At 39.2% G+C, this 21,279-nt stretch overlaps 1 protein-coding gene across 2 annotated transcripts in view; it reads right to left on the bottom strand.

The window, feature by feature from the left end:
* CTR9 (CTR9 homolog, Paf1/RNA polymerase II complex component) overlaps positions 1-13,130 on the bottom strand; it is a 32,137-nt gene extending 19,007 nt beyond the window's left edge. The window contains exons 1-6 of one of the 2 annotated variants that reach the window (XM_073216194.1): positions 12,420-13,130; positions 11,096-11,194; positions 8,873-9,112; positions 8,288-8,405; positions 7,733-7,822; positions 4,163-4,311 (exon numbers count right to left, since the gene is read on the bottom strand). In XM_073216194.1, coding sequence (XP_073072295.1) covers positions 4,163-4,311; positions 7,733-7,822; positions 8,288-8,405; positions 8,873-9,112; positions 11,096-11,194; positions 12,420-12,464 — 741 coding nt within the window. In that variant the 5' untranslated portion in view covers positions 12,465-13,130. The remainder of the gene's footprint in view (positions 1-4,162; positions 4,312-7,732; positions 7,823-8,287; positions 8,406-8,872; positions 9,113-11,095; positions 11,195-12,419) is intronic. The other variant, XM_073216193.1, reaches the window with a different exon arrangement.
* Positions 13,131-21,279: the final 8,149 nt, after the last annotated feature.

Here is a 21,279-nt window from a genome sequence, read left to right as displayed (position 1 = left end):
ACTTTTAACAGCTTTGTTGACATATCATTCACATACTATTTATCCACTGAAAGTGTACAATTCAACTTTTTTTAGTATGTTAAGAGTGGTACAACCATTATCACAATTGAACTTTGTAACTTTTTCATCATCCCCAAAAGAAAGCCCATACCCATTAGCAGTCATTTTCCATTTATCTGCTCCCCATTCTCCACTACCCCCAGCCCTCTTCAACTGCTAATTCGCTTTCTGTCTCTATAGATTTGATTATTCTGAACATTTCATTTAAATGGGATCATACAATGCGGTCTTTTGAGCGTGGCTTATTCCACTTAGTCTATTTCATCCTTATTGTAGCACGTATTAGTACTTTACGTATTTTATTCGTAAGGTTTTAAAGTTTTGCTTCTCACATTTAAATCTTTACTCCATCTGTAAATAATTATGGCATGAGTTAGGGTTATAACTTTTGATTATCAATTGTCCATTGGTTGATCAGGCTACTTCTGTTACAATCAGGTTTCCATCTTTATGCAGGTCAGTTTGAGCTCTCTGTTCCACTGGTACTACAGTGTACTACTATCACACTAGCTTTATCACTATAGCTCTATAAGCTCTATAAATAAGTTCTCTCCCTATCTCATTGTTATTCAAAACTATTTGGCTAATCTTGATTCTTGGTGTGGGTAAAATTGTAACATTTCCAGAATATCTCACCTGGCTTTAGACATCTGCATATCAATAGGCATTCAGAGGTGGAAAGAAGTATGGCTTTAGTGCATTTGCATCATTCCTCAGGGGTGGAGAGAAGTTCCTTTCCATATCAGTGGGTAATTACCTGGGCAAGGGAGGGCTTATCTGTACCTGAGAGGTGAGGGGGAGGGCCGGTTTTGCTTCTGTTGGAGCAGGAAAGAGAGATGGCCCAGGACTGGAGTTTGTAAGCAATAAACGGGTTTTTAAACTTTATTTCTCCCTTTGACTGATTTAGGTTTTTAGAGGTATTTTGCCCTGGGATTTCCTCTCACCAGACTCACACTTGGCTTTTATGAAATTTAGATCAGATTGTCATGTTCTATGAAAACTGTTTGGATTCAAAGGGTCTCTTCCTATGACCTGAACAAAGCTGAGTTTCTGTTGTTAGGAAACATAGCTCTATGTTTCTGTGAAATGGCTATTGGAAAAGCAATAGACAGTTTCTGCCAACAACTTCTATTTCTACAATAGAATGAATGAGTGATGAATTTTCTCAAATGTTTTTTCTGCATCCAGATAAATGACCATGTTGTTATTTTTTTCAATGTTGAAATGTCCTTGTGTTCCTGTGATAAACTCTACTTGGGTGTTTGTTTTTTGCTTTTTTGGCTGTATATTCATAAACAGAATCTGGCCTTATAAATTTTCTCTCCTTACTACTTATGACTGTAAAATTCAGTTTAAAATGTATATCCTCCTAAAAAAAATTAAGATTTCCTTCATTCTCCTTTTTCTGCAGGTTTGTGTTAAGGATTATTTGTTCCTTGCAAATTTGACAAAACTTAACTGTAACACAGCCGCGGCTGATGACTGACTCAACTTCTTTATTGGTTATTGGCTTGAATTTTCCATTTCTATTGATGAGACATATTTATTAGCAAAAAGCTACTCACTGTATGACAAGTTCTTGTATCCTGTCATATTTGCTCCATGGAAACCCCTCTGGTTTTATTTCATATGTTCCTCAATCCCTTTTAATCCCCTCCTCACCAGAACACCACTTTGGATGTATATCCTAGTATGCACTATCTTATAAAACAACGTGATGTTGTTTATGTGTATTAAACAAATATAAAAAGTATACATGCTGTGAATCTCATTCTGATTATTTTTGTTTGTCAACACATTTTTAAGATAATATCCATGCTGCTAGAGGTATATCTAGGTTATTGCTCTCTCCCAAAAGCTATCCCCTAACCATGATGCCTAACTCTCTTCTCCCTATTTTCCTTCTTATCTTTCTGGGGGCTCCTCTGTTGGGGGGAAAATTGGTTTGGAGATGCAGGAAGTCAGAGTATAAGGTGATTAGAATGCAAAAGCAAAGTAACAAAGACACCACTGGAAAAGCGCAGAGAAAATGTTATAAGTGAGAGATTTATTTAAAGGAAAAAAAGGTGCACACTCAGAGAGAGGAGAGTGTGGGCTACATCAGAGAAGAGGCGCCCTCAGGTTTTAGGGTCTGGGGTTTTATAGGCGGTTGAGGATTTTCAAAGCGCGAGGGATGTGGACTTGTTAAGTGATCCCTGAATATTTATCCTTGATGAGTCATTACATCTTTCTTTTGATTAGTTTTCCAGGTAATTCTCCAAAATTAATACAAGAAATTTACTGTTGATTTCTTCCCAGAATAGCAGCTTTTTGGTCCAGGGGCATATCAATTAGGACTATTTGCCCTGCCCTCCAGGGTGGGCCAAGTTATTATTTGCTTGCTAAACGGTAGGTTAAGAATCTTACTTCCTGGATTTTTTAAAATGCAATTTTGTCTTTAAGGTGGGATCTCCCTGTTTTTATTATGCTGTTTATAGGTGGACCTTTTAGCAAGCTAGAGTAAATCTTACAATGATCTAGTTGACACAAATAAGACATGGGCTATGCTCAGATACTTCTCTTTATATCTGGGGAATATTCAAACATTCAAGGCCAAGTTGCTCTTGACCTTTTGAGCTTTAACTGATTAACTCTAACTCCAGTCTTTTCTGGCTTTCTAGTTTAACTGGTTAGCTGAGTCCTTTCTAGGGGGCTTTATGGACCTTGTTCTCTTTCCACACTGCTCATATCTATTTTCCTGCCTAACACTTAGAGATTATAGTAAATTCTTCTACATACTTATAGTTAAATGTCAGTTCTACATACTTCTCCAGGCTTTGAATTGAGACGGACAACAGCTTGTGCTATTTCATCATTGTGACAGGAACTGGAAGCCTCAAGATTTTTAAATACTGCATTTGTAATCAAATCCCCCCTTTTTAATTCATGTTATTTTGTTTAACTTTTTTCTCTTTTTCTTTTCTTGTTCAGTTCTTGCTTGAGATTTTCTGCTTTGTTAGTCTCCCACTTCTCCCCCAAAGAGCAACCTTTGGTTTTACTGATTCTAGCTGTCTTTTGGGTGGTAGACGTTTGTGGATTATTCAACAATCATTTTACCCCTCTTACTCTGCTAACATAATCCAGACTTTGTTGCCTGTGATCTTTTGATTTCAGGAAAGAAAGCTGCCTCCTCTTCTCCAACCCCCAGGAGATGAATCATGATTCATCTAAACCTGTCAAAAGAATCTATTCTTCATTTCTGGAGATTGGCCTAAGGCAGTGGTTCTCAAGGGGGGGCAATGTCATTTTTGGTTAGCAAAATTTGGAGGATGTGCTGGCAGTCTGTGGGCAGAGGTCGGGGATACTACTAAACATCCTGAAGAGTAGAACTCCCCACACTAAAGAATTATCTGGCCCCAGTGCTAACAGTGCAGAGGCTGGGAAACATGTAGGGAAGCATGATGGGGAGCTTCTTTCTCAATGTAGGGCAGAAACTTCTCTATGAGAAAGCCTTTTATCCTTTCCCTTTCCTCCCTCCTTATAAGGGTGATATAATAATGAAATGTCTGGAGATGCAGCAGCTACCTTGCAACTCTGAGGTGACAGATAGGAGGAAAAGCTACATATTAAGGGAAGACAGAAAGATACAAAGCCCTGCATTTGATGATACTAAGGTGCCAAATCTGAGACTTTAGACAGCTGGTTTATTAAACAATAAAAACCCTTATGTTAAGTCATTTCAGTATGCTTTCTGTTACTTGCAATCAAAAGCATTCCAAACTGATAAACAGTCTACAATCCCTTATCTGAGATGCTGAAATCAAAAACCTCTAAAAAAAAACAAAAGTATTTTGTAATCTTGGAGCAAGCTCATTTGGTAGCAAAACGTTAAGTGTGAGGCTATCCTATTAGTATGAATAGTCATTCATTTTGCCATAGAAATATAAATTTGCATTTGGGGCTATGTCCTAATAACTGATGTGTTACATATTATGCAGTGCAGGCACCATTATTACATTTCTATAATCTGAAATCTTGACTTCCAAAACACACTGGCCTTAAGAAGTTTAGATAAGGATCTAACAAATTAGTCAGAAGAGAGATAATTTTTTCACTCACATACCTCTTTATTGTTGAGTTCTAGAACAGCCAGTCCAACCAATGCTCCTACACATTTGGAATTGAGTTCCAGGGCTCTACTGAATGCCAGACGAGCTTTCTCCAGTTTGCTAAGTTTCACAAAGCAATGGCCCATTCCTAAACGAACTTCAGCTAAAAAAATAAAATCAAGTCACTTAATCTGTCAGACTACCATACTATTAGGTTTCGAAAGAAAAAAATGCTTAAACATTCTGTTTATGAACTGGAAAACTCCAGAATTAATCTCAGTACAACTATGCTGTAAAATATTTTGGTGTATCACAAACTTAGTTTCACTGGAGGTTAGACCTCTCTCCCCAACGCCCTTGCCCCGCATCATGGATACCTCTCTCACCACAGAACAGAACACGTTTAACAATACTTGTATTTTTCCTCTCTTCCAATATTCCTGGCTATACTGTACCTTCCATATCTAATTTTCAAAGAGCAACTTTTAAACAGAGGATGAAAAGCTTCATTAAGGCCCTACACATTGTGACTGACTACAGGCACATACTGTCAGTCCCTTCAGTTATGCTTATATACAGGTCATGCCAAAACACAACTCTGTTCCTATCTAAGGCCAACCTCTCCACTGGTCACTAGATCCTGCTCTTTCTCATCTTTTAAGGACACCGGTCCAGCAACCCTCCCTTATTTCTCCTGTGTCAAGTGTTCCCTCCCCACTAAATCATCATCCACTTACATTCTCCCATCTTAAAAAAGAAATCCTCTCTTGCTTCCATTTCCCTTTCCGTTGTTAAGCCATTCCTATTTATTCCTTGATAGCAAAACTTGAGAAATCTAATTACACTTGCTGCCTCCAATAACTTCCATTCTGTTTTCTCTTGAATCCATTCCAAAAGGATCTCACTCCCACCATTCTAGTAAAACTGCTTTTATCAAGGTCACTAATGTTTTGTAGGCTGCTAAATCTAACTATCTGGGTCCCTGTTTTACTTGCCCTAACAACAGAATCTGACACTGTCTGACACCCTCTCCTTCTGCAAAGATTTTACATTTGACCTCAAGGTCGTTGCACCTTTCCTCCTACAGTTCTGGCTGTTCTTTCTCATTTCTCTGACCTCTAAATGGCACACTTCCCTAGGGCTTCATCCTTGGATCTCTTTTCTATCTACACTGCTCCCCTGGGGATCTCACACAGTTTCATGGCTACTATGCACCACCTGATGTTGACAACTTCCAAATTAATGACTTGGGCCTGGACCTCTTTCCTGAACTCCAGCCCTCCTAGCATTTCAAACTTCTCAGGTCTAAAACAAATTCTTCTTGAACTATTTTCCAACTGCTGTAAATGAACTTCACTCTGCCAATTGCTTATGCAAAGGAGTTGCCTTTGACTCCACCTTTGTCTCATATAGCACACCTACCCCACTGGTTCTTCCTTCAAAATATATTTAGAATTTAACCATTTGCACCTCCACTATTACCACCCTAGAGCAAGTCACACTCATCTCTGAGCTGCATGACTGCACAGTCTTCCACCTGGTCTCCTTATTTCTATCTTTGCCCCTATGTCCCACTCTATAGTCTCAACCCAGAAGCTCAAATTATCCTTTTAAATATAAGTCAGATCATGTTACTCACTCCTCTGTAGCCCTCCAGTGGTTTCCTATGTCTCTCAGAGTAAAAGCTAAAGTCCTTATAATAATCCATGATGCACGTGATTGCCCCCTGGTTATATCTTTGACCCCAGTTCTTACTATTTCTCCTCCTCATTCTCTCTCTCTCTCTCCCTTCCAGCCACACTGGCTTCCTCCCTGTTCCTCAAACTTCCCAGGCCCATTCTTTCCTCAGGATCTTTGTACCGCCTATTCCCTCTCTCTGAGAGTAATCTCAAATTATCCTTTTAAATATAAGTCAGATCATGTTACTCACTCCTCTGTAGCCCTCCAGTGGTTTCCTATGTCTCTCAGAGTAAAAGCTAAAGTCCTTATAATAATCCATGATGCACGTGATTGCCCCCTGGTTATATCTTTGACCCCAGTTCTTACTATTTCTCCTCCTCATTCTCTCTCTCTCTCTCCCTTCCAGCCACACTGGCTTCCTCCCTGTTCCTCAAACTTCCCAGGCCCATTCTTTCCTCAGGATCTTTGTACCGCCTATTCCCTCTCTCTGAGAGTAATCTCAAATTATCCTTTTAAATATAAGTCAGATCATGTTACTCACTCCTCTGTAGCCCTCCAGTGGTTTCCTATGTCTCTCAGAGTAAAAGCTAAAGTCCTTATAATAATCCATGATGCACGTGATTGCCCCCTGGTTATATCTTTGACCCCAGTTCTTACTATTTCTCCTCCTCATTCTCTCTCTCTCTCTCCCTTCCAGCCACACTGGCTTCCTCCCTGTTCCTCAAACTTCCCAGGCCCATTCTTTCCTCAGGATCTTTGTACCGCCTATTCCCTCTCTCTGAGAGTAATCTTCTTCCATATATCTGTAACCCTCTTATTAGTTTTTTTAGGTCTTTATGCAAATGTTACTATTTCAGTGATACATTTACCTGCTCACCCTTTCCAAGCCCACTGCCTTCTCATACCCACTCCTTTCTGCTGTGTACTTTTCCTTTGCCCTTTCCAATATCTGACAGTATGTATTCTACTCATTTTATCTTCCTCACTGGAAAATGAATTACATGAGGACAGGGACTTTTGCCTTTGGTTCATTGCTGCATTCCCTGGGTCTAGAAGAACACCTTTCACATAGTTGGTACTCGGTAAAATTTGCTAAATGAATGGGATTTTGAAAAGAAAAATAGCATAGGGCAAAAAAATTATAATATGATCTACTATTCAGCTTGTTAACCAGACATAGTATTTTTTAAAAACCTTCAATTCTGGTTTCTCAAAAAACTAAAAATAGAAATATCATATGATGCAGCAATTCCATTTGTGGGAATTTAACCTAGGAAAACAAAATCACTAATTCAGAAGGATATATGCACCTCTAAATTTTTCTCAGCCTTATTTACAAATAATGGAAAACCAAAACTGGAAAGCCAAAGTATGGAAACAACCTAAAGATGAATGGAAAAAAAGCTGCCATACATGAATAAATGGAATATTACTCAGCCATAAAAAAGAATGAAATCTTGCCATTTGTGACAACATAGATGGACCTAAAAGGTATTATGCTAAGTGAATTAAGTCAGATGGAGAAAGACAAATACCATATGATTTCACTAATATGTGGACTCTAAAAAACAAAATAATGAACAAAGCTGTAATAGACTCATAAACACAAACAGACTGGTTACCATAGAAGAGAGAGATGGGAAGATGGTTGAAATAAGGGAAGGGGAAAAAATTAGTGAACATGTTTGGTATCTTGATCTGAGTGATGGTTACATGAGTGTACACATGTCAAAATTCATGAAACTGTACACTAAGATTTGTGCATTTTATTGTCTGTACCTCAATTTAAAAAATTTCAACAATCCTATCATATTTTTTCATGACTAATTTTCATAAGCAACTGTCAAATCCTCAATATTTTAAGTTGGATAATACACGGCTTAGACCTAAAGTTCTTCTCTTACCTGGACATCCTGGGTTAGTACGTAATGCTTTCTTATAGTAAGCAAGAGCTCCTCTATAGTCTTTCTTGTTGAATGAAATGCAAGCTTTACCTGTAATGATTTTTAAAAATAAACATGCATTGATTAAAGAACCCAAGTCTCACATGCTGTACACTAACTACCTAAATCAGATACATCTCTCAGTAAGAAATACTGAGATTTCATATCAAAACTTGTTTTCCATAAGGGCATATAAATTTATGCCTATAGATACAACAGTTCTGTCTTTAGGTTAAACGTTATAAAACGATAATTAAAATAGCTTAGAATTGTCCAAAGAGAGATTGTTTACTGACTTTTAGAAGTGAATAACAAATTATTCTTAACTGGTATATATTTTATTTCTGTAATTTCAACAGAAACAATGATCTGTTACAAATAGTTTCATTTTTACTAAGATAAAGCTCTTCAACTTTGTGGTCCAGACCAGTTACTAAGGAGCTATTATAAACAGACATATTCTAGGCAAGTGCTGAAAAATATAGATTTCTAAGATGACTGCAGAAAATGACTTACCAAGAAGGGCTGGAATATTATTTGGAGACTGGTTGAGTACAAAGTGAAACTGTGCATCAGCCTGATCCATTTTGTCACCTTCAAGTAGGCAGAAACAGGCTCTTCCCAACAAATGGTTCTGAAAAAGTAGTGCATCATCTTTACTTCAAGACTTTAACATGAATGTGTACATTAAAATGAAAACCATCTAAGGAGGTGGAGCATCACACAAATTCCTGTATCAACTGTAATATATTTTAACTACCAATAAGCAATTCTTAATTACAAATTGAGAAATTATCCTAAAATGCAAATCTTTGGTGACAGGGAAAATGACAAAAAGAAAAGTTAGAACTCCTTAAAATATGCTTGAAACTCACCTGGAGATGTTGGAATTACTAACTCAACATATGGATAAGTTTTGTGTGTTAAATTTGCCCACATTATTTCAACAGTACAAGGACTAAAGTAATTCTAATTTTAATGAGAAATATCTCTTCTTTTTGACTATTTATATTAACTATGTTATTTTAAGAAAAGTTAAAAATCTGTTGCCCATCACATACATTTTGCTTTCATAAATTCAAAGAAATCTGACTTCTTTACCTGATCATACATAATAATTTTATCAGCCATTGTATACAAGAGGGTTGCCTGGGTAATAAGATCTTTTTTATTGTCCTTATTCTTTTCCTTCCTAGCCTGTTGTACATAATAAGCAGCCAATGTATCCAAGCAAGTCATCTGGTCTTTTTCATGGTCTCTGTAGTCCAAATTGCCATCAATCCGTGCTGCTTCCAACAACTTTACAAACTCTTCTGTTTTTCCTTGCTTGTAGTATTCCAGCTATAAAGCAAAGAATCAAATTAGAATTACTAAAACATACGTTGTACAAAAATGCTTATAGCAGCTTTATTTGTAATAGCCCCGAACTGGAAACAACCCAAATGCTGATCAACAGGTGAATGGACAAACAAGCTGAGGTATATCTGTACAATGGATACTGCTCAGCAATAAAAAGAAAGGACCTACTGATACATGCTACAACATGGATATATCTCAAAATACGCCAAGCGAAATAAGCCAGACCAAAAAGAGTATATACGGTATGATTCTATTTATATAAAACTACAGGAAACACAAACTAAACTTTAACAACAAAAAACATATCTGGGGTAAAAAACAAAAACAGATCAGGGGTTGCCTGGGGACTGTGGGAGGTAGGTGAGAGTTTGGAGGAAAATTTTTGGCAGTGATGACGTACACATTATCTTGATTGTGGTGACGATTTCATGGGTGTATACATATGCTAAAGCTTCTCAAGTAGTAAACATTAAATATGTGTAGTTTATGACAGGTGACTTACACCTAAGAAAGCTGTTTAAAAAGATTACAATCACTACAAATATTTCCAGTTCACTTCTTCCCTAGCAATAGTTGATTTCAAACTAACTCTGAGCCCAAGAGAAAGCAATATTAAGACATAAAAGGAATTCTAAACGGAAAACTTGGAATCTGGTTCTAGATCTATCAAAAATGATTTGACTTTGGGCCTGTTTAATAACTTCCCTCGGTATGTGTTCCATAATTAATAATAAAAGTTATATCCATCATTTGTCAACCACTTACTATATGGCCACATACTCTGCCAGGAGCTTCATACACATTAATCTGTACAACCACCTTGAAGTGAATACTAACATTCTCATAAAAAAGCAAGTGCAATAGATAGATCATTTGTGTAAGGTCACATAGCTAGTAAGCAGCCAAGATGAAATTTGAACAAAGGCCTCTCTAATCCCAAAGCCTACATTCTTTCATCTGTAATAACCTATAATCCACAATCTTTCAACAATTTATCTTACCACAGCTGCCCTGCTGATTCTCCAATATTTCAATTTTTTGTGTAAGTGCTGCTAATGGAGACATTTGTATTAAAAAAAAAATGTGTGACAAAAGCATGAATGGTTTTTTCCTTCACAGACTAGGAAAACTTAGCACTTCATGTAGGAAGGCACTGTTTGTCACTGAAAGTACTTTGCTGTAAATCCATATCTGAGAAACTCTTGGAATTAGGTTTGGGCACTGGATACAAGCCCAATTCCAGACCTACTTATCTGACCCTTCAAGACAATATTAGGAGCCTCTTCTGTATCTTTATGAAAGAGACCAGTGGCACCCCTTGCTTTGGAATAATGATTATAGTACTTAACTATATTATATAACTGTAATAGTTTACTATAATGTTCCCATAAAAAGGAAACATCATTATACAATGGGGGCTGGGGAAGGGGGAGGGTGTTAGAATTTCAGGCTCTCTGAGTGATTTTTCTGGGTATCTCCAGTAGTATTTATGTTATGGAAGGGACCAAATGGGATAAAAAACTTAAGCTCGAGATAAACTTCATCCAAGAGGGCTTTTTTGTGAGTTAGCCTGGAACCTAATCACCTTTTAGAGTATTTTGGGAGAAATGTTTTATTGTTACAGGAAACAATGTAAGGTAGAAATGTTTGCATAATGGCACCTTGTTTTTTGTGGGCATCTTACCTATAATAATCACTAAATAATCAAACACTCAATATAGAATTAGGTATATTTAACTTAAATGCATTTCCTTTACCAGTATGTATTAATTTGTCAGTGGAGTAGCACATTATTTAGGAAACTGGCATTTTTGTCCTACAGATGATAATACAATTAACTTCCATACATACGGTACAATTAATTTATTTATCACACACTCAAGCTGGCTATTACTGTATCTGAAAACAGAAACCACATGCTTTTCCCAATCAACATTTTAAAAAATACATAACATGAATACTGACCGCCAAAGCAATCCATATGTGCAGTTGTGTGTGCTCCTGTTTCAGAATACTGATAACTTCATCCCCCTCTGGTAACTGATCGAAGTCAAGTTCAATGACCTAAAACAGAAAATGTAGATTTTAACTCCTGGTTTGTTTATTTGTTTGTTTTAATTTACATTTCTCCTTTGACTGATGCTTTTCTTTAATATACATGAATATGATATCTCTAAGGTTGTGTTCACTTTCAACAGAGCTGAGCAAGTGTATGTTAAGAAATGTTTAAGGAACACATGCAAGTAGGTTATATAGTAATATTAAAGTAAAAACATAGAGTAGCAAACAAATCTTGCTAATTGTCCTCAAATCACCAGAACTACAAAATACTACAAAAGCTTTGCTTACTCAAAAATAACAAACAAAACCCTGCTTAACCATATAATGCAGGTAAAGTGCAGATGAGCAGCCCACAGACTCATGCCATAGGTCTGACACCTTTCTCAGCACAATTCTAGAGGCAATGCAAAGTTGAATGCCACTGTACACATTAATCATGGAGGCAGCATTTGTGTGTCACAGACACCCCTGAATGTGGGCACCAAAATAACAGGAGGAAATGTTCTGGAATTAGACAGCAGTGATGGTTACACAACTTTATGAATATTACTAAAAACCCTGGATTTTACAGTGAGTGAATTATATCTCAATACTGTGTTTCAATCATACAAACAAAAGTAAGAGTAGGCGATATCCAGTGAGACAATACGAATGCTGAGAGCTGTACTCAGACAAGCCATACGCCACTCATGACTGAAGCGCGGAAAGGAAGGGGGTAATTCTATTAGCACACAGGAGCGTCTGTATCGTGGAGGTCTCTACTTCGCTGATGGAGCCTTGTGTGGCGGACACAGCGCACCCTGACAGACGCGAGTTTCTAAGGGAGAGAGTGACATCCCAGAGAAAGATACTTGGTGTGGGCAGTAGACAGACGGCGGTGACACCAGCGCCCACCTTTGATCTGTGAGGTGCTCTGCAGTTTATCGGGGACCCTCACACCCCAACACCCGTGAATCAGGAAAAGAGCAGAGTACTGTCAAATACGAACAGGTTGGAGGGGAACTTTCATGAACTCCTTGGGGTGGACCCGAGGCCGCGGGGACATGGTGTTCCCCGCCTGGGAGGGCGCAAGAGCTGGGGAAGGAGGTGATCAGAGCTTCGGCTGGGGATTTCGATCTGACTCCGGGAGGAGAGGGTGCTCTCGCTTCCGAAATGAAATCGAGAGAAAGGGAGAGGAGGGGACCGTCCAAATTCACGGCTCCAACCCTCCCCCATACTAGGCACTTACCTCGTCGGTGTCCCGGAGGGGGATCTCGATGGAGCCCCGCGACATGATGCGGTCAGAAGGCCAGCGGGCGTCTCGCCCCGCCGCTCCTCAGCCGGGGTTCCTGGCTTCTGCCAGTCCAGAGGCTAGCGGCGGCTTGAGGGCTGGTCGTGACTGCCGCCCCGCGGCGCCGCCGGAGCCAAACCTTCTCCTTCCCGTCAGCCGCTTAAACAACGAGCCGCAGACAGCGTCCGGCCACTTCCAGCAGCCCCGCCCCCTGCCCCGGAAGCAGTCCCCGCTGGGGGGCTCTGTCCGACGCCGTCCTCTGTCTGCGGTTTCGGTGTTACCGGGACTGTAGGACTATGGCTTCGCGTAGCGAACCGTCACCTCTGTGGGCCTGCGGCTTCTGAGTCCAACTTGCGCCGTGCCGCGCGCTGGACTTCACGCGTCACAGGCGTACCCGCCGGGGCAACAAAGGAGGCGCGTTCGGGGCCTAGTGCGAGACCAACGGCCAATTCTAGCAGCCCTCTCCACGGGCCGAGCCTGTCTTGGCCCTTGGAGGGTGGGCCTGGCCAATCTTGTTTTCTTAAGATTGCCATGAGTAATTATTTCGTTCCTCAACCCAGTCATTGGTTGATAGTCAATAGCAGCTATTAGGTGTGAGTCATACCTGTACTACCTTTGTGATCACTTTTAAGTACAGTTGTTATAACGAATTCTGTAATCAGTGCGATAGTTCATGTATTGTGTGTGTGTGTTTTGAAGCATGTGAGAATCTGGTGGATTTGTGATTTCAATAAAATTGTTGAAGAATTTGATTAAGCCTACAATCAATGTTTTGATTATATTACAGAATTTGATTAAATAGGTTTTAATTACCGTTTTCATTAAATTATATAATTAAATCTGCTTGCAAGCAATGTTTTGATTGGATCAGAGAAGGATCTGATTAAGTAAATTTGTAAACAGTGGCAGTTTTACTTCCCAAGTGTCTCTCAAATGTACCGTCTTTTCATCTCCACCATCTCTCTAGCCCAAACCAATATTATTTTCCTTCCTGGATTATTGCAGTTGCCTCCTATTTAACTCAATACTTCATCCACTATGGCCCCAGAGTTCAATCTAGCTTCAGCATGTTACACATTTATATTTAAAAAATACCAACTTGTTTGTGTTTCCTCCCACCTCCCTCAAAGCCTTTAAGTGGAAGCTTTGTTAAATTTATGTTTTGATTAGTTGCATAACAATTTCAATGTTTGGAGCTGAGCAGTCCAATACAAAAATAATGCTAACTAGGTAGGTAATTAAAATTTTCTAGTAGCTGCATTAAAAAAAAGTAGATGGAATTAATTTTAGTGGTATGTTTTATTTAACCCAATATATCCAAAATAAATATAATTTCGACACATAATCAATATAAAAACTGAGACAAATGTTTCATACTAAATCTTGGAAATCCAAGATTAATTTGAATTTTAATTAAATATTTTTAATTAATTAAAAAATAAATTTAAATTCAGCTCGGTTGCATCTTTCATCTGGTGAGTGTACACTATATTGAGAGCTCAGCACAGTATTTCTAGGAAACACTGTTTAGTACATTTTAAGGTGTATCAAGTGAGCATTAAACAAAAATACATGTAGACTTCCTAGTGCATTGTATATATGGCCATTGGAAAAGTAGTATAAAGAAGAATTCTGGTACAAACAACTGAGTGAATGAAATGTCATTTTTCAAGATAGGAATGATTAGTGGAGGAGTCCCTTTGGGTGAGGGTAGATCACTTTGCCCTGACTCTGATATCTCTGAGACAGATAATCAGACAAGCAGTTGGATATACAGATAAGAAACTCAGAAGACAGTGTCTGAGCTGGAGAAATAAGTGTGAGAGCTGCTGGCATACAGACGAAATTTTTTTTTTTTTTTGAGAGGGCATCTCTCATATTTATTGATCAAATGGTTGTTAACAACAATAAAATTCTGTATAGGGGAGTCAATGCTCAATGCACAATCATTAATCCACCCCAAGCCTAATTTTTGTCAGTCTCCAATCTTCTGAAGCATAACGAACAAGTTCTTAGATGGTGAACAAATTCTTAGATAGTGAATAAGTTCTTACATGGTGAACAGTACAAGGGCAGTCATCACAGAAACTTTCAGTTTTGATCACGCATTGTGAACTATAAACAATCAGGTCACATATGAATATTTGTTTGATTTTTATACTTGATTTATATGTGGTCCCATGTTTCTCCCTTTATTATTATTATTATTTTTTTTAATAAAATGCTGAAGTGGTAGGTAGATGCAAGATAAGGTAGAAAACATAGTTTAGTGTTGTAAGAGAGCAAATGTAGATGATCAGGTGTGTGCCTGTAGACTATGTGTTAATCCAAGCTAGACAAGGGCAATAAAACATCCATGGATGCAGAAGATTTCTCTCAAAACAGGGGGGGGTGAGGTTCTAAGCCTCACCTCTGATCCCCAATTTCTCACCTGATGGCGCCCCTGCGACTGTGCCTGTCTTAGGTTGTTCCTCCCTTGAGGAATCTTACCCGTCTCTGGCTATCCAGTCATCTTCCGGGGCCATACAGGGAAATGTAAAGTTGGTAAGTGAGAGAGAGGCCATATTGTTTGAAAAGGTTAGCTTTTTTACTTCTTTGCAGATTTATGCCCTGTGGCTTCTATGCTCAGTATTTGTCTTGAGGTATCTTTACCACTTGGAGGAATTATGATACTTGGTAAATTCGATATGAGGCACGAATTCTATTTAAGGGTTGTAATTAGAAAGGAAGAAGAAAAGCTATAGAAGTAGCAGGCAGAAGAAAACATGGGAAGATTGATTATTTCTTTGACATATCTTCTTGTAGAGTAACTTCAGCATGTATAGGTTTTAAACTACTAATTAAATTGCACACACACATTAACATAATAGGAATACAGTTACATAACCAAAGCAGATCTATAATTACCAGCCATCTCCAGTGAAACCAAGAAAACCAGTTAGGCATCCTAGGCATTTGTGAAAATTTATCTATGATATGATGGATATTGTCCGACTGTACTTGAACAGTCTGAGAGAAATCAGACAAATTAAAACAACCCATCCCTGGGAACTGTTCATATCCCATATGTTCTTTTAACAGTAGATAGTCTGTAGTTGTAAGATTTTGGAGTGCTATAACTTGCACTTCTCCTAATTCTTGGTTGAGTTCCAACAGTATAGATGCAGTCAAATTTGTTGTTTTACTGTATGCACAGGCCAGCTTAGATATCTCCTTCTTCATTCCCATGGCAAGTCCAGGAACCGGTGGGATGAATGCAGCTATACCTGTAGCAGCGCCTGGATCTTTGTTGAGGGTTTTTGATGATCATCTTCTGGTGTGAGTCTTCCAGAGAGTGCTGATGTTGGAAGTTCTTCTTCAAATCATATCTTAGTTCATTTTCTGGGTAGCCAAATTAGGCTTTGATCCTCTGTATAAACACAAACAGACCCTTTGCCCACACTTTGATATGCCCTTTATACCATTGTGTAGAACTCATTGGAGGTCACCACACAGGAACTGCTTTTTTTTTCTTAAGAGAAAGGAATATTATCAGAAAGATGTACCTCCATAGCCGATCATCTGACACCCTTTAAGTGATCAAAATTAAGGATATTCAAAGCATGCATTAATCGTTGATTTACAGTTTGTTTTATCCTATCACGGAGTAATCCCCCTTTTCTTTCTTTCTTTCTTTCTTTATTTTTTGTTATCATTAATCTACACTTACATGAAGAATATTATGTTTACTAGGCTCTCCCCTATACCAGGTCCCCCCTATAAAACCCTTTACAGTCACTGTCCATCAGCATCGCAAAATGTTGTAGAATCACTACTTGTCTTCTCTGTGTTGTACAGCCCTCCCCTTTCTCCCACCTCCCCATTATGCATGCTAATCTTAATACCCCCCTTCTGCTTGCCCCCCTTTATCTCTCCCTACCCACCCATCCTCCCCAGTCCCTTTCCCTTTCATACCTGTTAGTCTATTCTTGGGTTCTGTGAATCCGCTGCTGTTTTGTTCCTTCAGTTTTTCCTTTGTTCTTATACTCCACAGATGAGTGAAATCATCTGATATTTCTCTTTCTCCGCTTGGCTTATTTCGCTGAGCATAATACCCTCCAGCTCTATCCATGTTGCTGCAAATGGTAGGATTTGCCCTCTTCTTATGGCTGAGTAGTAATCCATTGTGTATATGTACCACATCTTCTTTATCCATTCATCTACTGATGGACATTTAGGTTGCTTCCAATTCTTGGCTATTGTAAATAGTTCTGTGATAAACATAAGGGTGCATCTGTCTTTCTCAAACTTGATTGCTGCATTCTTAGGGTAAAGTCCTAGCAGTGGAATTCCTGGGTCAAATGGTAAGTCTGTTTTGAGCATTTTGATGAACCTCCATACTGCTTTCCACAATGGTTGAACTAATTTACATTCCCCACCAGCAGTGTAGGAGGGTTCCCCTTTCTCCACAGCCTCGCCAGCATTTGTTGTTGTTTGTCTTTTGGATGGCAGCCATCCTTACTGGTGTGAGGTGATACCTCATTGTAATTTTAATTTGCATTTCTCTGATAATTAGCGATGTGGAGCATCTTTTCATGTGTCTGTTGGTCATCTGTATTTCTTTTTTGGAGAACTGTCTGTTCAGTTTCTCTGCCCATTTTTTAATTGGGTTATTTGTTTTTTGTTTGTTGAGATGTGTGAGCTCTTTATATATTTTGAATGCCAAGCCTTTATCAGATCTGTCATTTACAAATATATTCTCCCATACTGTAGGGTTCCTTTTTGTTCTGTTGATGGTGTCTTTTGCTGTACAGAAGCTTTTCAGCTTGATATAGTCCCACTTGTTCATTTTTCTGTTGTTTTCCTTGCCCGGGGAGATATGTTCAAGAAGAGGTCACTCATGTTTATGTCTAAGAGGTTTTTGCCTATGTTTTTTTCCAAGAGTTTAATGGTTTCATGACTTACATTCAGGTCTTTGATCCATTTTGAGTTTACTTTTGTATATGGGGTTAGACAATGGTCCAGTTTCATTCTCCTGCATGTAGCTGTCCAGTTTTGCCAGCACCATCTGTTGAAGAGACTGTCATTTCCCCATTGTATGTCCATGGCTCCTTTATCAAATATTAATTGACCATATATGTCTGGGTTAATGTCTGGAGTCTCTATTCTGTTCCACTGGTCTGTGGCTCTGTTCTTGTGCCAGTACCAAATTGTCTTGATTACTATGGCTTTATAGTAGAGCTTGAAGTTGGGGAGTGAGATCCCCCCTACTTTATTCTTCTTTTTCAGGATTTCTTTGGCTATTCGAGGTCTTTGGTGTTTCCATATGAATTTTTGAATTATTTGTTCCAGTTCATTGAAGAATGTTGCTGGTAGTTTGATAAGGATTGCATCAAATCTGTATATTGCTTCTTTGGGCAGGATGGCCATTTTGACGATATTAATTCTTCCTAGCCAGGAGCATAGGATGAGTTTCATTTGTTAGTGTCCCCTTTAATTTCTCTTAGGAGTGACTTGTAGTTTTCAGAGTATAAGTCTTTCACTTCTTTGGTTAGGTTTATTCCTAGGTATTTTATTCTTTTTGATGCAATTGTGAATGGAGTTGTTTTCCTGATTTCTCTTTCTGTTGGTTCATTGTTAGTGTATAGGAAAGCCACAGATTTCTGTGTGTTAATTTTGTATCCTGCAACTTTGCTGTATTCCGATAACAGTTCTAGTAGTTTTGGGGTGGAGTCTTTAGGGTTTTTTATGTACAATATCATGTCATCTGCAAATAGTGACAGTTTGACTTCTTCTTTACCAATTTGAGTTCCTTGTATTTCTTTGTTTTGTCTGATTGCCGTGGCTAGGACCTCCAGTACTATGTTAAATAACAGTGGGGAAAGTGGGCATCCCTGTCTAGTTCCTGATCTCAGAGGAAAAGCTTTCAGCTTCTTGCTGTTCAGTATAATGTTGGCTGTGGGTTTATCATAAATGGCCTTTATTATGTTGAGGTACTTGCCCTCTATTCCCATTTTGTTGAGAGTTTTTATCATGAATGGATGTTGAATTTTGTCAAATGCTTTTTCAGCATCTATGGAGATGATCATGTGGTTTTTGTCTTTCTTTTTGTTGATGTGGTGGATGATGTTGATGGATTTTCGAAAGTTGTACCATCCTTGCATCCCTGGGATGAATCCCACTTGGTCATGGTGTACGATCCTTTTGATGTATTTTTGAATTCGGTTTGCTAATATTTTGTTGAGTATTTTTGCATCTACGTTCATCAGAGATATTGGTCTGTAGTTTTCTTTTTTGGTGGGGTCTTTGCCTGGTTTTGGTATTAGGGTGATGTTGACTTCATAGAATGAGTTTGGGAGTATTCCCTCCTCTTCTATTTTTTGGAAAACTTTAAGGAGAATGGGTGTTATGTCTTCCCTGTATGTCTGATAAAATTCCGAGGTGAATCCATCTGCATTCTATTTCCTCCTTTAGTTCTGTTAGTATTTTTTTCAGATATGTTGGTGCTCCTGTATTGGGTGCATATATATTTATAATGGTTATATCCTCTTGTTGGACTGAGCCCTTTATCATTATGTAATGTCCTTCTTTATCTTTTGTTACTTTCTTTATTTTGAAGTCTATTTTGTCTGATACTAGAATTGCAACACCAGCTTTTTTCTCTCTGTTGTTTGCATGAAATATCTTTTTCCATCCCTTGACGTTAAGTCTGTGCATGTCTTTGGGTTTAAGGTGAGTCTCTTGTAAGCAGCATACGGCTGGATCTTGCTTTTTTATCCATTCTATTACTCTGTGTCTTTTGATTGGTGCATTCAGTCCATTTACATTTCGGGTTATTATTGAAAGGTATGTACTTACTGCCATTGCAGGCTTTAAGTTTGTGGTTACCAAAGATTCAGGGTTAGCTTCTTTACTATCTTACTGTCTAACTTAATTCGCTTGTTGAGCTATTATAAACACGGTCTTATGATTCTTTATTTCTCTCCCTTCTTATTCCTCCTCCTCCCTTCTTCATATGTTGGGTGTTTTGTTCTGTGCTCTTTTTAGGAGTGCTCCCATCTAGAGCAGTCCCTGTAAGATGCCCTGTAGAGGTGGTTTGTGGGAGGCGAATTCCCTCAACTTTTGTTTGTCTGGGAATTGTTTAATCCCTCCTTCATATTTAAATGATAATCGTGCTGGATACAGTAGTCTTGGTTCGAGGCCCTTCTGTTTCATTGCATTAAGTATATCATGCCATTCTCTTCTAGCCCGTAGGGTTTCTGTTGAGAAGTCTGATGATAGCCTGATGGGTTTTCCTTTGTAGGTAACCTTTTTTTTCTCTCTGGCTGCCTTTAATACTTTGTCCTTGTCTTTGATCTTTGCCATTTTAATTATTATGTGTCTTGGTGTTGCTCTCCTTGGATCCCTTGTCATGGGAGTTCTGTGTACCTCTGTGGTCTGAGAGGCCATTTCCTCCCCTCATTTGGGGAAGTTTTCAGCAATTATTTCTTCAAAGACACTTTCTATCCCTTTTTCTCACTCTTCTTCTTCTGGTACCCCTATAATGCAGATATTGTTGCAGTTCGATTGGTCACTCAGCTCTCTTAGAATTTGTTCATTCCTGAAGATCCTTTTATCTCTCTCTGCCTCAGCTTCTCTGCGTTCCTGTTCTCTGTTTTCTAGTCCATTAATGGTCTCTTGCATCTCGGCCATTCTGTTTTGAAGCCCTTCCAGAGCTTGTTTTATTTCTGTATTCTCCTTCCTTAGTTCTTGCATATTTCTCTGCAAGTCCATCAGGATGTTTATGACGTTTGTTTTGAATTCTTTTTCAGGAAGACTAGTTAAATCTATCTCCCCCGGTTCCTTCTCAGGCGAAGATGTAGCAGATGCCGAAGCTGTCTCGGTTATTCTTGTCTGGATCATATTTTTTTGCCTTTTCATGTTGATAGGTGCTATTGACTGTCAGCTGGGGGTGCCAAACTTTCCACTTGCTACTGGACTTTCTTTACTGGGACAACTGCGACCCCTAGTGGCTTGTGTTGGGTAATTGTGTATAGACTGGGTCTTTGTGTCTTGCCAGGCCGGTATGGAGGAAGCTCCCTTTCTCAGGGCAGGGCTTGCCTTAGGCTGTTTCTCTGCCTTCACAGCACCCGGAGGGGTAATGTACTGGGGGCTGTTTGGCTGTTTATCTCCGTGAGGGGTCTCAGAGCTGTTGCCCAGGAGTTAGTGAGCCCAGTTTTCCCTGTAATTTCTAGCTACTGGACTGTGACCTGTGTTGTTTCCATCCAGCTGTTGCATCCCTGTCCCTTTAAGACTTTCAAAAAGCACTCACTTTTCTTTGTCACAGGGCCATCAGCTTCGGGACCCACTCACCGTTCCTGCTGCCCTGTTTCCCTACTATCCAGGACCCCACACATGCACTGTGCCTGCGCTCTGGTCCGGATGGCTGGGGCTGGGTGTTCAGCAGTCCTGGGCTCCCTCTCCCTCCCCACTCTGACTCCTCTCCTCCCGCCAGGAGCTGGGGGGAGGGGAGCTCGGGTCCCGCTGGGTCAGGGCTTGTATCTTATGCCTTTCACCAAGTGCTGGGCTCTCCCATGTGTGGATGTAGTCTGGCTGTTGTCCTGTGTCTTCTGGTCTCTCTTTTAGGATTAGTTGTATTTTTTGTATTTTCAAAAATATATATGTTTTTGGGAGGAGATTCTCACTGTCCTACTCACGCTGCCATGTTGACTCCGCCTCCATACAGACAAAATTTAAACCAATGGGACTGGATGAGGTAATCTAGAAAGAGAATGTAGAGTGAGAAGAATAGGTCCCAGGACCAAGCTCTGAGGAATTCTAGCATTCAGTGGGTAAGTAG

This window comes from Manis javanica, chromosome 11 (genome assembly GCF_040802235.1).
Source record: "Manis javanica isolate MJ-LG chromosome 11, MJ_LKY, whole genome shotgun sequence".
Classification (NCBI taxonomy): domain Eukaryota; kingdom Metazoa; phylum Chordata; class Mammalia; order Pholidota; family Manidae; genus Manis; species Manis javanica.
This window is presented reverse-complemented; position numbering and strand designations above follow the sequence as displayed.